We start from the raw sequence: 13,386 nt of genomic DNA, 5'->3' as shown, positions 1-13,386 counted from the left end.
AGTAGGGGAATGTAATTCAAGTCTGAGAGCCTGGTGGAAAATGTATACCTAAATGTCTAATATTACCCAACTGTAGTGGATTGGTGGAGGTGTTCTGAAAATTACAATTCAGAGGCAGAATTTGTAAGAGAAGAAAAGTAATACACCATACACATATAGGCTTAAAAATGGTCAATAACTGTTATTTCAGAGGTGTGTGTTTGTTATCAGACTTTTACAGATGTTGCGGATTTTGGTCATTTTCAGGCCGTACATCACAGGATTGAAGAGCGGCTGGCATGTAAGAAAATATAATGATAAAAATATGCGCAGCATGTTTGGCACATTTTTCATATTAAATCTGCTCTGTAAAATTTCAAAGCTGGCTCCAAAGGAAAAGTTCAATATGGAAGCCAGGTGAGGCGTGCAGGTACTGATAGCCTTCTGTCTCGTCTGATCAGAACCAGAAAAACAAACCAGCAGAATCTTCATGTAGGTGTAAAGAATGAAAAGCAAAGCACCAAAGATTGTGCTAAAAGTAGCAAGGAGGCCATACAAGTTGATCACAGTGGTGTCTGAGCATGCCAACTTCACAACAGAGTGTGTGTCACAGTATACTTTATAAATTGTGTTTCCACAGAACTGCAAAGGTGAAGTTAAAGATAGCAAGACAACCATTGCAAAACAAGGATAGAACCACGTTGCAGCTATAAGTATGCCGATTTTTTTTGATGTCATATGTGTGTTGTATTGCAGAGGACAGCAGATAGCAAGGTACCTGTCGTAAGACATGATGGCTAAATTTAAATATTCTACAGCCCCATATGAATGTACACAGAAAACCTGCAGGAAACAGATACTGGTAGAAACAGTGTGAACATCAGAGAGGATCTGAACCAGGAGGGACGGAAACAGCCCTGTACTACCATACAGCTCATTCACAAACAGGCTGCACAGAAACATGTACATAGGTTCATGTAAGCTTCTGTTCACACAGATAACCACAATCAGCAGGACATTGGAACCTACAATGAAAAAATATAAAGCAAGAATAACAAAGAAGCACAAGTTAGTTACATGTCCTGTGTCAAAATAGCCAGTAAGGGTGAAAAAGGAGACCTGTGTGGTGTTTATCATGATTGTTCTTTGGATTTAGAACAATTGACTGGTTCACATCAATAAATAATTTACCTTTTCTTGAAACTGGACTGCACTGACACCACATGCACCTTACACATTAAGCTCACCTGAGGATGAGTGAGTGTTATAATACTAAAGCAATTCATTGTCAGGGAAAGAACATAACAATGTCAATTAAAGGTTTAGTTTAGAAATAACTAACAAAATGTCCCGTAGCCCTGTCCCCACTGAGCTGAAACACTGCTTCAGCTTCTTATAAATCTTCCTAGAGAGAGAGAGAGAGAGAGAGAGAGAGAGAGAGATTAGTTCAGAAGTTTTTTTTACTCTAAATTTGGTAAATATTCAACCTCAAATTAATTGTATTTCCTCTATCCCACAGCAGCACAGTTCAGCACTGCCACGTACCTAGAGGAAGACAGAGGGGAGAGATAAATGTAGGCCTACCGGATTGTTCTTTGCTATTTATTTTACTGAGAGTATTAAATTAACCACAAACTTACAACATCAAGGAAATGTATGTAGAAGTAAAATGCTCTATTCACATCCCAACCTATTGTTTCCTTCAGATTAAAGTTATGGGAGAATACCCAGAACTTCACACAGTGGCACTGAAGGTAGTGTTGCTATTCTCATACTTTTGTGAGCCCGGATTTTCTGCTCTAACAGCTGGTGCTAGGCTGTTCTGGAGGATCTGAGGGATAATGGCCCTGTCCTGCTGATGCAGGGATGACCCACCACTGCCAGTTGCCCGTTGGCTCTGGTCCTTTGGGCCTCTTGACCTTTGGCTATGAAGGCTCCACCGTGTGCCTCCCTCTTCCTTCTTTTGGGGATGACACATAGTTATCCTCAGGGCGTGTGGCCTCTGGTGTTCAGTTCTCTTCAGGGTCAGGGGGTTGTGCATGGCCTCGTCATATTCTAACTGTGGTGTTCTTGTGTGCCCAGTTTGTTTTTCCTGGAACAGTACTCAACTCACCTGCAACTTGCTTCACTGTTCATCTGCAATCACTCATCACCTCATGGGCTTACTAACTACTAACTATCAAATAAGGGAGACTTTGGAGACACTCAATGCACACTCAGCTGTGCTGATGGTGGTCAAGGTCAAGGTCAAGTTTATTTCTATAGCACATTTCAAACAGCTGATGCTGCACAAAGTGGTTAACAATATAAAAATGGCATTAAAAAGCAAAAATGTAATACAATACTAACAGTATAAAACAATAATAGGACAATAAAAGAATTAAAACAATAACTAAAACTATTTCAAATGCTTGGGTCATAGTGTGTTAAAAGCCAGGGCATAAAAATGTGTCTTTAGTAATGATTTAAATTGCTCAAGTGTTTGTGCAGATCTAATATTTAAGGGGAGACTATTCCAAAGTCTGGGACCTGCCACAGAGACGGATCTATCACCACGGGATTTGAGATTAGTCCGTGGGATGGATAGCATTAGTTTTGAGCTGGACCTCGTGGTTTTTCCTGGAGCATAGGCAGAGAGGAGCTCAGACAGGTAAGGAGGGGCTCGGGCATTAAGTGACTTAAAAACAATAAGTAAAAGTTTAAATTGGATCCTGTAGGCGACAGGAAGCCAGTGTAAAGAAGCTAAAACTGGGGTTATAAGCTCTCTCCGTTTGGTACCAGTTAGCAGGCGAGCAGCTGCATTTTGAACCATCTGAAGACGATGGATGGTGGCCTGATCTAGACCATAATACAACGAATTGCAGTAGTCCAATCTGTAAGTAAGAAAAAGGTGAATAACACATTCAAAGACGTTAGCCGGGAGGGATGGCTTTACCTTGGCTAGCTGTCTTAACTGAAACAAGCAGGACTGAACTACTGCACTCACCTGCTTATTCAATTTAAAAGAACCATCAATGTAGACACCGGGGTTTTTTACATGTGATTTACAATACGAGTAAAGGGGCCCAGAGTGCTGTCGATATGATTAAAGTTGCCAAAAATGACAACCTCAGTTTTATTTTCATTTAGCTTTAAAAAATTAAATGACCACCACTGTTTGACATCGTCAGCGTAATGAGAGCTGTGGATGGTCTGACCCTGCTTTTAAAGATAGATAAATCTGCAAATCATCAGCAAAACAGTGAAATGAAATGCTGCATCGCGAGAAGATGGAGCCCAATGGAGTGCAAATAGAGTGCGAACAGGGCAGGACCCAAAATAGAGCCTTGAGGTACACCGTATTTAAGAGGGGCTATTTTGGAGTTATGGGGGCCCATATTGACATGAAAAGACCTTTCTGACAAGTAGGACCGAAACCACTGTAGGGCAGATCCTTTTAGGCCAGCATGAAATTCTAGCCGTGATAACAGGATGTCATGGTCGACCGTGTCAAAAGCTGCTGACAAGTCCAACAACAAAAGGGCAGCAGGGCTGCCAGAGTCCAGAGTTAAAAGAATATAGTATTCAATTTAATCAGTTCCTCATCTAAAACATTATTAAACAATACAGTAAATGATAACAGAAATTACACGGGCATTTCCTTTTAAAAATAAGCAAAAAAGAAAAAATATATACTGTAATAATATACTGTAAATACAGACTTCACTTACCCAGTTTATTATGCTATGCAGACCAAATGACACCTTATTTTTATTAATCACATATTACTCCTCACATCTGGTGTGCGTCTGATACAATTGCAGTCAAGATTGCTGGTCAGAAACTGACAGTGCAGGTAAACGTCAATATACGGGACATTTAAGGTAGCTGTATGTCCCGGCTAAAACAAGACAGTTGGATACCCTATCCACTCAGGCTACACGCTTCGGCCGTGTCTGCCTCACCTGCATCACCTGCCTGCCCGCCGCTTCACTCTGGATCTCTGGAAATAAAGGATGGGATTAACCATCTGTCTCATCCTGCTGCTCAACTAGACACTATTTTTGCCTGCAAAGTAAGACATTGCTCCTAACTCACTGCCTTTGATTTAGGAATTAATTACACTCTCCCTCTTTTTCAGTAATCCCCACATCAGAGACTCCTGCTACATTTTCCACATTTCCAGTTTTGCACACTGGCAGGGTCTCGCATGGCAAATTGGTCCTGGGTGAGGGACCAGACAAAGAGCGATTCATGGGGGCCAACCAGGCACAGTTCGAATAAGGGGACCTGGGCCCATCCTCTTGTAGATCCAACAGCTGCAGGAGGTGCCATAGCAGTTGGGTGCGATGTGTGTTGGGCGGTGGCCAGGAACAGAGGCCCTGGCGGATGGATCCCTGGCTACCAAGACTAGCAATTGCAAAGAAAAGCGTCTGGACTTCTTTAAGTTGCTTGAAGACGTTTCACCTCTCATGCGAGAAGCTTCTTCAGTTCTAAGGTCAAATGGTGGAGAGTCCCAGATTTAAACCTAGTGGGAGTTTCCCCCCACAGAGGGACAAAAGGACCCTTGATGATCCTCTAATCACCTGAGCCAAGGTGTGAAACTGGGTGTGGGTCCCAATCAGCCAGGGTTTCGGGTGAGCTCATTGTGAAACCTGGCCCCACCTTATCATGCGAATTCCTGAGGTCAGATGGCCCAGGATGTGAGTGGGCGTTAAGGCGTCTGGGAAGGATCTCAAAACTGGATTATAGATGGCAGACAGTTGGTGTTGTAAACCACCGCCTCTGTTCAAAGATGGTCGCTCACAGTGGACATAGATGGCTTCTTTCACTCCAATTTCGAACCATCTGTCCTCTCTGTCCAACATGTGAACATTGGCATCCTCAAAGAGTGACCTTTGACCTTTAGATGCAGATGGACTGCTGAGTCTTGTCCTGTGGAGGTGGCTCTTCTGTGTTGTACCATGCACTTGTGAAGTGGCTGTTTGGTCTCTCCGATGTAGAGGTCTGGGCATTCCTCGCTGCACTGTACAGCAAACACCACATTGTTAAGTTTGTGTTTTGGAGTTTTGTCTTTCGGGTGAACCAGTTTTTGTCTGAGCGTGTTGCTGGGTCTGAAATGCACCGGGATGTCATGCTTGGAGAAAACTCTCCTGAGTGTCTCTGATACACCGGCTACATAGGGGATGACAATGTTGTTGCGTCTGTCCTTCTTTTCCTCCCTCGCTGGTGTCTGGTCTTCTTTTCTGTGCCTCTTTGCTGACTTTATAAATGGCCAATTAGGATAGCCGCATGTTTTAAGTGCTTCCCTACATGTGTGTGTTCCTTCTTTTTTTCCTTCAGGCTTAGAGGGAACATGTTCTGCCCGGTGGTGTAGGGTCCTGATTACTCCAAGTTTGTGTTCCAGAGGGTGATGGGAGTCAAAGAGGAGGTACTGGTCCGTGTGTGTGGGCTTCTGGTAAACTTTGATGTTGAGGTTGCCGTTCTCTTCAATGTGCACAGCGCAGTCCAGGAAAGGCAGACAGTTGTCCTTTGTGTCTTCCCTGGTGAACTTGATGTTTTTATCCACAGCGTTAATGTGCGCAGTGAAGGATTCCACTTCTTGTGTCTTGATTTTGACCCAGGTGTCGTCCACATATCTGTACCAGTGGCTGGGTACTCTTCCTTTGAAAGAGCCAAGAGCCTTCCTTTCCACTTCCTCCATGTAAAGGTTGGCTACAATAGGTGACACGGGGGAGCCCATGGCACAGCCATGTTTTTGTCTGTAAAAGCCTTCGTTGTACTTGAAATATGTAGTGGTGAGGCAGAGGCCTAACAGTGTGCAGATCTGATCGGGTGTGAAGTTGGTCCTGTCCTCCAAGGAGCTGTCTTCTTGTAGTCGTTTTCTGACAGTCTCCACGGCCTCCGTGGTGGGTATGCAAGTGAAGAGAGAGACTACATCAAAGGACACCATGGTTTCATCTGGATCCAGGGTAAGTTTCTGGACCTTGTCGGTGAAGTCAGTGGAGTTCTTGATGTGGTGTGGGGTGTTCCCCACGAGAGGAGCAAGGATGGTAGCAAGGTGTTTTGAAATGTTATAACATTATAACATTGCAAAACACCTTGCTACCATAGATTTAAATCTGGGACTCCCCACCATTTGACCTTAGAACTGAAGAAGCTTCTCGGATGAGAGGTGAAACGTTTTCAAGCAACTTAAAGAAGACGCTTTTCTTTGCAAGCTCCTTTGACTACGATGACCTGGATGACTGAGAACCTTTACAGACAAGACTAGCAATTGGTACATTGAATGCCAACCCTCTGGTGGGGATGGAGTCTGAGTTAGTGCATGAGGTTTACAGGTCGGGGTCCCGTCAACACATCGCTTGGTGTCAGGAACCAATCTCCTGGAGAGGGGCTGGAAGTCATGATCCTGTGTCTTCTGACCCAACGTTTTGAGTTTATGTTTATGTTTAAGTCCTTTAGGTTTTCTAAGTTCATTTCTGTTTTGCCTAGGTTGCCTTGTTGTAGTTTAATCTTTCAGATCACCTTGGGTCTTCAACCCCAGTGTTTAAGTTTCCTTTGCCTTCATGTGCGTCGTGTTAGTGCATCTTATGTTGTCAAGCTCTTGTTGTCATGTCTGCGTCTCATTAAGTTTCCTGTTTTATTTTGAAGAGGTATTGTGCTTCTGCGATCCATGTGTTTAGTTTTACTCTCCTCCTGTGATGTTATGTTCATTCATATCAGCTGTTTCCCCATGTGTTTCCACTTCCCCATATCACCTCATGTGTGCATTTAGTCTGTTTCCAGTCATTCATCATCAGATCGTCTGCTAAGTTCACGTCATGTTTCCAGGTCTTTCTATGTATCCATGCCAGGTCTCCATGTTTAAGGTTTTTCATGTTTTAATTTTAGTCCACCAAGTTTAGGTTATTGTTCAGTTTCACCAATGCCCTTTGTTTGCATTTATTTTGTCAGGCTTAATGAACAGCTTGTTTTCTGTTAAGATTACGTTTTGTTCTTGCGTGTCTGCACTTGGGTCCTCTTCCTCACTCAACAGTCTGCTTTGTAGCCAGACTGTGACACTGGACTCTGTCTCAGTCTGGAATTGCCCTTGGTGAGAGGGGGCGAGCTGTGGTGGGTATCCTAGTGTCCCTTCGGCTTGCAGGGTTTCTCCCTGTGGATGAGAAGGTTTGTTCTCTGTGGGTTGGGGAATGGGTCCTGACTGTTGTCCTCGCATATGCACCAAACAACAGTTCAGAGTACCCAGCCTTCTTGGGGTCCCTGGGGTGCTTGAGGGCACTCCACCTGGGGACTGTTCTCCTACTGGGAGATTTTCAGGGAGAGTGAGACCTGGAGGGGCTCGATTGGGAGGAACAGCATCCTGGATCTGAACCCAAGGGGTTTTTTGTTACTGGACTGTACAAACCACAGTTTGTCCATAACGAACACCATGTTCGAACATACGGGTGTCCATAAGTGCACAGGGCACTGGGACAGTGATGGGTCTGTCTAGCACAGACCCACCGCTGGAACAAGACAATTCTACTACAACAGCAAAAAGCATGGCACACCAAGCAGAGCTCTTTGATTTCATGCACGAGGGAGAGAACTGTGACAAGCGTGTTCCTGTCGCTCACCCCAGTCGCTCTCGTCTGCTCCCTCGTAACACTGCTCTTTATTGTGGTTACATGAATATGCATAAGTTCATTAACATATGATGTCTTACATAGGCATACATGTAAACAAAGAGTACCTTGTCTGTGTGTACGTATAGGCATGCGTGTGTGTGTGTGTGTGTGTGTGTGTGTGTGTGTGTGTGTGTGTGTGTGTGTGTGTGTGTGTGTGTGTGTGTGAGAGAGAGAGAGAGGGGGGGGTCAAAATGTGACCCTGTGAAGACTCCCAAAGCTGGTGCCAGGAGTCCAGCGGTCCACCTAAACAACAGGCACTTGAACTTAAGCAGATACAGAGTAGGTGTCCTCCCATACCATAAATCAGTAAGAGAAGGCACGACCTCTCTCATGACCTTAAGATGTGTGTGCATGCCAGAGTGCTCTGGGAGACACACAGAGTCTTTGCAGACTGCTAAGGATCAGACATCCTATCATTATGCAATCGATTATAAAACTCTAAGCATATATGAGTAAATATTTCTAAGCATAAATGACAATCCACAATGTAAACCTGACACACATCCGCATGTCAATGATTGATTTTGTAATCGTATTACCATAAATTCTGGACACTTGGTTGAAGAGAGGGGCTGAGCTGTCAACTGATCACCACCTGGTGGTGAGTTGAATCAGATGCCGGGGGAGGATGCTGGAGAGACCTGGTGTACTTAAATGTATAGTGAGGGTGCACTGGGAACACCTAGCACAGACCCTGGTTCGTGAGCTCTTTAACACACACCTTCAGCAGAGCTTTACGAGCATTCCCAATGAGACAGGGGACACTGAGTCGGAATGGACCATGTTGAGCATCTCCATTGCTGAAGCTGCTACACTGAGCTCTACACCACAAGGCGGTTGGTCTCTGTCATGGTGGTAACGAATGGTGGACACCAGAGATGAAGGGAGCCACCAGGCTGAAGAAGAAATCCAGCCGGGCTTAGCTTGTGGGACTTTAGATGCAGCTGCAGCATGACAGGCCAAGCTGAACATGGCTTGGGCAGTGGCTGAAGCAAAAACTTGGGTGTAGGAGAAGGTCGGAGAGGCCATGGAAAAAGACTTTTGGACTGCCTTGAAGTGATTCTGGCAAAACATCAGGCGACTCAGGACGGGAAAGCTGTGGTCTACCTGTACTGTGTATAGCACAGGTGGTGAGCTGCAGACTTGAATGGCCGACTGTGGTGGTGGATGTGTTCCAACTATAGGGGTGTTCACACTCCTCACCTCTCTGGGAAAGTCTATGCCAGGGTGCTGGAAAGGAGAGTTTGTTCGGTAGTCAGACCTCGGATACAGGACGAACAATGGCGAGCGGTGGGCGACCAGGACAGAGAGACTGAGTCCAAAACAAAAAATCCACAAGAAACGCAGGAGCTCAGCAACAGTTCACAGATAGTTCAGGGGGTCGACCCAGAGGCCGACAGCACAGGAGCCAAGGGGAAAAGGGGGGCCGGCCGCACGGATGGCAGCGACGACAGAGTTCAGGCCCAAAACAACAATGATGTCCAGCCAACTGCTTGGAAAGTGGCCGGCAGGGTTGACGTGGCGAACATGGATGAGACGGCTATGCAATACGTGCCGTCCGAACAGGACATGTACCTGATGGTGGCGTGGCAGTCGCAGGACCGGGTGAGGCAGGACCAGATGAGGCAGGGCCAGGTGACGGTGTGGAAACCATAGATGGAGGATGTGGTGGCACTGAAGCAGTTCCTCTGACCCTCCAGCAGAAACTGATGACGGCTGAACGGGCCCCTCGGACCCTCCACCGGGAACAGCAGACGGCTGAATGGGCCCCTCAGACCCTCCAGTGGAGGCAGAAGACCGCTGGCTGGGCTCTCCAGAACCCTTGGCGGACACCAGGACACAGGCTGCACTAATGGTTGAGCTGCACACTGAGCAGGTACCTGAGCTCCAGGTTGGGCAGCTGACTGGGCTAACAGTAGTAGTGGTGGTGGTAGTGAAAGAGGGGTTGGAGGGTTAGGAGGAGATTCGGGGAGACAACGCAGATGGACCAGCAACAAGCAGAGGAAAACACAGGGCTTATCAGAATCAGAATACTTTATTAATCCCAAAGGAAATTAGGGAGGTATATACATACAGGAGCAATCAGAGAATGGGAGACAGGAGGGAAACACAGCTGGGAGAAATCAGAGCTGACGAGACAAGGGGAAGCAAAGCCAGACACACTACACACGGGACAGGGACTATCAAAGTAAGACAGGAAATACAACAGGTATGCACAGACACGAGCTGACACACAGACATACACAAAACAGACGAAACACGGAACCAAACCGAATTAAAACGTCTAAACCCAAATACATAGACAGAATACAGTAGAACAGCGGTTCCCAACCTTTTTTGTGCCACGGACTGGTTTATGCCCGACAATATTTTCACGGACCGGCCTTTAAGGTGTCGCGGATAAATACAACAAAATAAAACTAGTACCGGAACCGAAAAAAATAAGTTTTTTTCATAACACACATGAAAAGACCCAGGAAAACCGTGTTAACGATAAAAACAATAACAAAATGACGCTGAAAACCGATAAAAACCTTGAAAACCAGACATTTCACACCTGAGCCTCAACTCTCGCGGCCCGGTACCAAACGACTCACGGACCGGTACCGGCCCGGGGGTTGGGGACTGCTGTAGTAGAACACAATATCATAATAATAAACACAAAACACCAGGCCAAATGGCCCAGGACCGTGACAGTTACACATTGTGTTTGTAATTTTTATGGACAGACTTTCTAGGCATAGCCAAGTGGTGAAGGACCTCTACTTGGGTCATCTCAGATAATCCCACATCTCTGCTTTTTCCAGCTTCATCAGGTGATGGCCTCAAGCTGGCACTGGAACTGTTCACAGCGCAGTGTGAAGTGGTGGGAATGAGAATCAGCATTGCAATTCTGAGGCCATGGTCCTCAGCCAGAAAATGGTGGAGTGCCCACTGAGGGTCAGGGACAAGTTCTTGCCCCAAGCGGAAGGGTTTAAGTATCTCTGGGTCTTGTTTACGAGTAACAGGAGAAGGGAGCGGGAGATCGACAGATGGATTGGTGCTGCGGCTGCAGTGATGTGGATATGCTGGGTCTCTGCTAGAGTAGTGCAGGAGTCGGACATGGCAGAAACACTTACCCCAGAAGCCACCCAGGAGGCATCCTTATCAGATGTCCGAACCAGTTTAACCAGATCCTTTCAATGTAGAGAAGTAGGGGTTCTACTCTGAGCCCAGCTCAAATGACTGAACTCCTCATCATTTCGCCAATGGAGAGGCCAGCTGCCCTTCAGAGAAAATTCGTTTTCACTTTTTTTGTATCCATGAGCTCAGTCTTTAGGTAATTACCTGTTCTTCCTGTTCTATGATGCACTCTAATTCTCTCTTTAAATTAACCATTCCTTTTAAAATGATCAGTTAACTATTTGACGAATATTATTTCAAGATTATTTTAATTAAAACAAGTTTAGAAATTTGTCTATAATAAGCTAAAGCAGCTAGATCAAGAAAGGGATTCCTAAGTACCCTGGGTTCTGGAAATGTCATGGTTGTGGGTCATTTTGACCCAGCGTTTTGTGTTTCCTTTTGGTTTCACCTTCTGTTTTGTGTTTATTCTGATTTTGGTATTAGTTCTTAGGATTTGGTTCTTGTGTTTAGTGTTTGAGTGTTGTATCAGCCCTACCTGTGTGTGTCCTCTGTGCTCTGTTCAGGTCCCCGAGTTTTGTGTTGTAAAACAGTCTGTGTGTTTCCTGATTTACTTTGTAGGTTTGTGTTTTGTTATGCCCATTAGTTCCAGCTGTGTCCCCTCCTGTGTGCCATTTCCTGATTGCCTGGTGTGTGTATTTATAGTGTGTGTCTGCCTGTGCTCCTGGTCGCGTCATCTGTGTTTCTCTGCGTTAGTTGGTATCTCTCCGTGTCTCTCTCTGTTCCATCTCGTGTTCCAGGTTTATTAGTTTTTCCCAGTTTAGGTTTGTGTCTTCGTGCAGACCTCGCCACCCTCATTTCTGTGTATGTTTCACCCCTTGTAAATAAAACGCTCACCTGCATATAGCCGTTTCTTGCATCTTGGGTCCTCATTTAACTCCACCACACGACTGCTGCCCCAGCTGTGACAGGAAAGGAGAATAGCATAGAATAGGATCAACATTATTGTCATTGCACATGTCACAAATACAAGGCAATGAAATGCAGTTTGCATCCATCCAGAAGTGCTTTAGCCATTATTCTGCCCTCGCACTTAACTAGGCAGACAGACAACCATCATCCCATGTAGAAAAAACCACACCGTTGTTCCTTTCTGGTGGATTTATTTGATTGGATGCATAACATGGCTTTGTTGAAATACATGAATGGATGAATGGTAAAACTGTAAACAAACACAAAATATCCCGTGTGAGCTGATTTAAGTAAACATTCTTACAATTAGAAGATGCTATGACCTGTTACTATGCAAAGCAAAGCAGAACGAAACAAGCTAACAAGCTAATGTTAGCGGTTAGCTAGCACTAATTAGCGTCTAGGCTAATGACTAATAAAGCACATCATTGAGTGAATTTATTTTCTCAAAATATCACAAACAACACACGGCAGTTAGTGCTAAACATTCACTGGTAAAACACAACATTACTGCCAACTTACAGACTGTGCTGGCTTAAGAGGCAGCATAGGCAGGCACAGGAGTAGCAAACTGTCCTTCTCCCATTAGACAGGAAGTAATGAGAAGTAGCACTTCACTTTTACATTCCGGTAGAATGTCAAAATAAAATGAACAGTGTGCCAGAAACGAATAAAGATTGCATGAACTTATATAACACTACATAACGTGAGTGGTGACTCTTCAGAATCAGAATCAGAATCAGAATACTTTATTGATCCCTGGGGGAAATTATTTAGGAGCCAGAACACTCCCCACCTGACATCAGTAAGATGTCACACTTGGACGCAAACTAAACTTGTTGCACAGCAGCTGATACAAGAAGAACAACGTCTGTGACTGGCCTAAAGTAAACTTTGGCTTTACCATCTTTCACCACCTTGACTTCTACCTTCCTGACAAGTCCGTCACTACTAGGATGAACCTTTGCGATCACCCCCATGGGCCACTGATTTCTCTTCACAAGACGATCTTTCAGGAGGATCACATCCCCCTGCTGCAGGTTTGGTCTGGTGGAATGCCACTTGCGGTGGCATTGCAGTGTTGATAAGTACTCCTTACGCCAGCGATGCCGGAAAGAGTTGGCCAGACTCTGAACTCTTTTCCACTGTTGCCTGTAAAGGTCCTTCTCCCCGAAGTCACCTGAGGGTGTTGGAGGTGCACCAACTTTTTGCATGAGGAGTGTGGCAGGAGTAAGGATGCACGGAACATCGGGATCACTTGACACTGGAACCAGCGGCCGTGCGTTGATGATGGCGGCCACCTCTGCCATGAAGGTGGTCAGGACGTCGTGCGTGAGGGGCCTGGAACCAAGTTGAGCGAGCTGGGAGTCTAATATCTTAAGTGCCACTCCTATCATCCGCTCCCAACTGCCCCCCATGTGAGAAGACTAGGGAGGGTTGAAGACCCAACTACATCCATGATCATTTAGGAAGGATTTACCACGTGGGTCAGAAGGAATCCTTTTGTCAAACCCTAGCTCACTGGAGGCTCCTGTGAAGTTAGTTCCACAATCCGATCTCAATTGCTTTGCAGGTCCTCTGACTGAAAAGAACCTGCGGAGAGCGTTAATGAAGCTAGATGTGTCCATCCCCTCTATGATCTCAAGGTGAACTGCCCTTGTGC

General features: G+C 45.5%; 2 protein-coding genes across 2 annotated transcripts in view; one reads left to right on the top strand and one right to left on the bottom strand.

The window, feature by feature from the left end:
* Positions 1-13,386, top strand: part of LOC146560418 (uncharacterized) — a 358,436-nt gene that overhangs the window by 260,655 nt on the left and 84,395 nt on the right. The gene's annotated exons all lie outside the window — the stretch shown is intronic.
* LOC146560423 (olfactory receptor 4B13-like) lies at positions 187-1,116 on the bottom strand. Its single transcript, XM_085245178.1, has one exon. It carries the CDS (start codon positions 1,114-1,116, stop codon positions 187-189), a length of 930 nt encoding a protein of 309 aa, XP_085101304.1.

Source organism: Mchenga conophoros, linkage group LG14 (assembly GCF_057382185.1).
Source record: "Mchenga conophoros isolate Kocher_MC1m ecotype Shallow Benthic linkage group LG14, M_conophoros_male_GT1.1, whole genome shotgun sequence".
Lineage (NCBI taxonomy): Eukaryota > Metazoa > Chordata > Actinopteri > Cichliformes > Cichlidae > Mchenga > Mchenga conophoros.
This window is presented reverse-complemented; position numbering and strand designations above follow the sequence as displayed.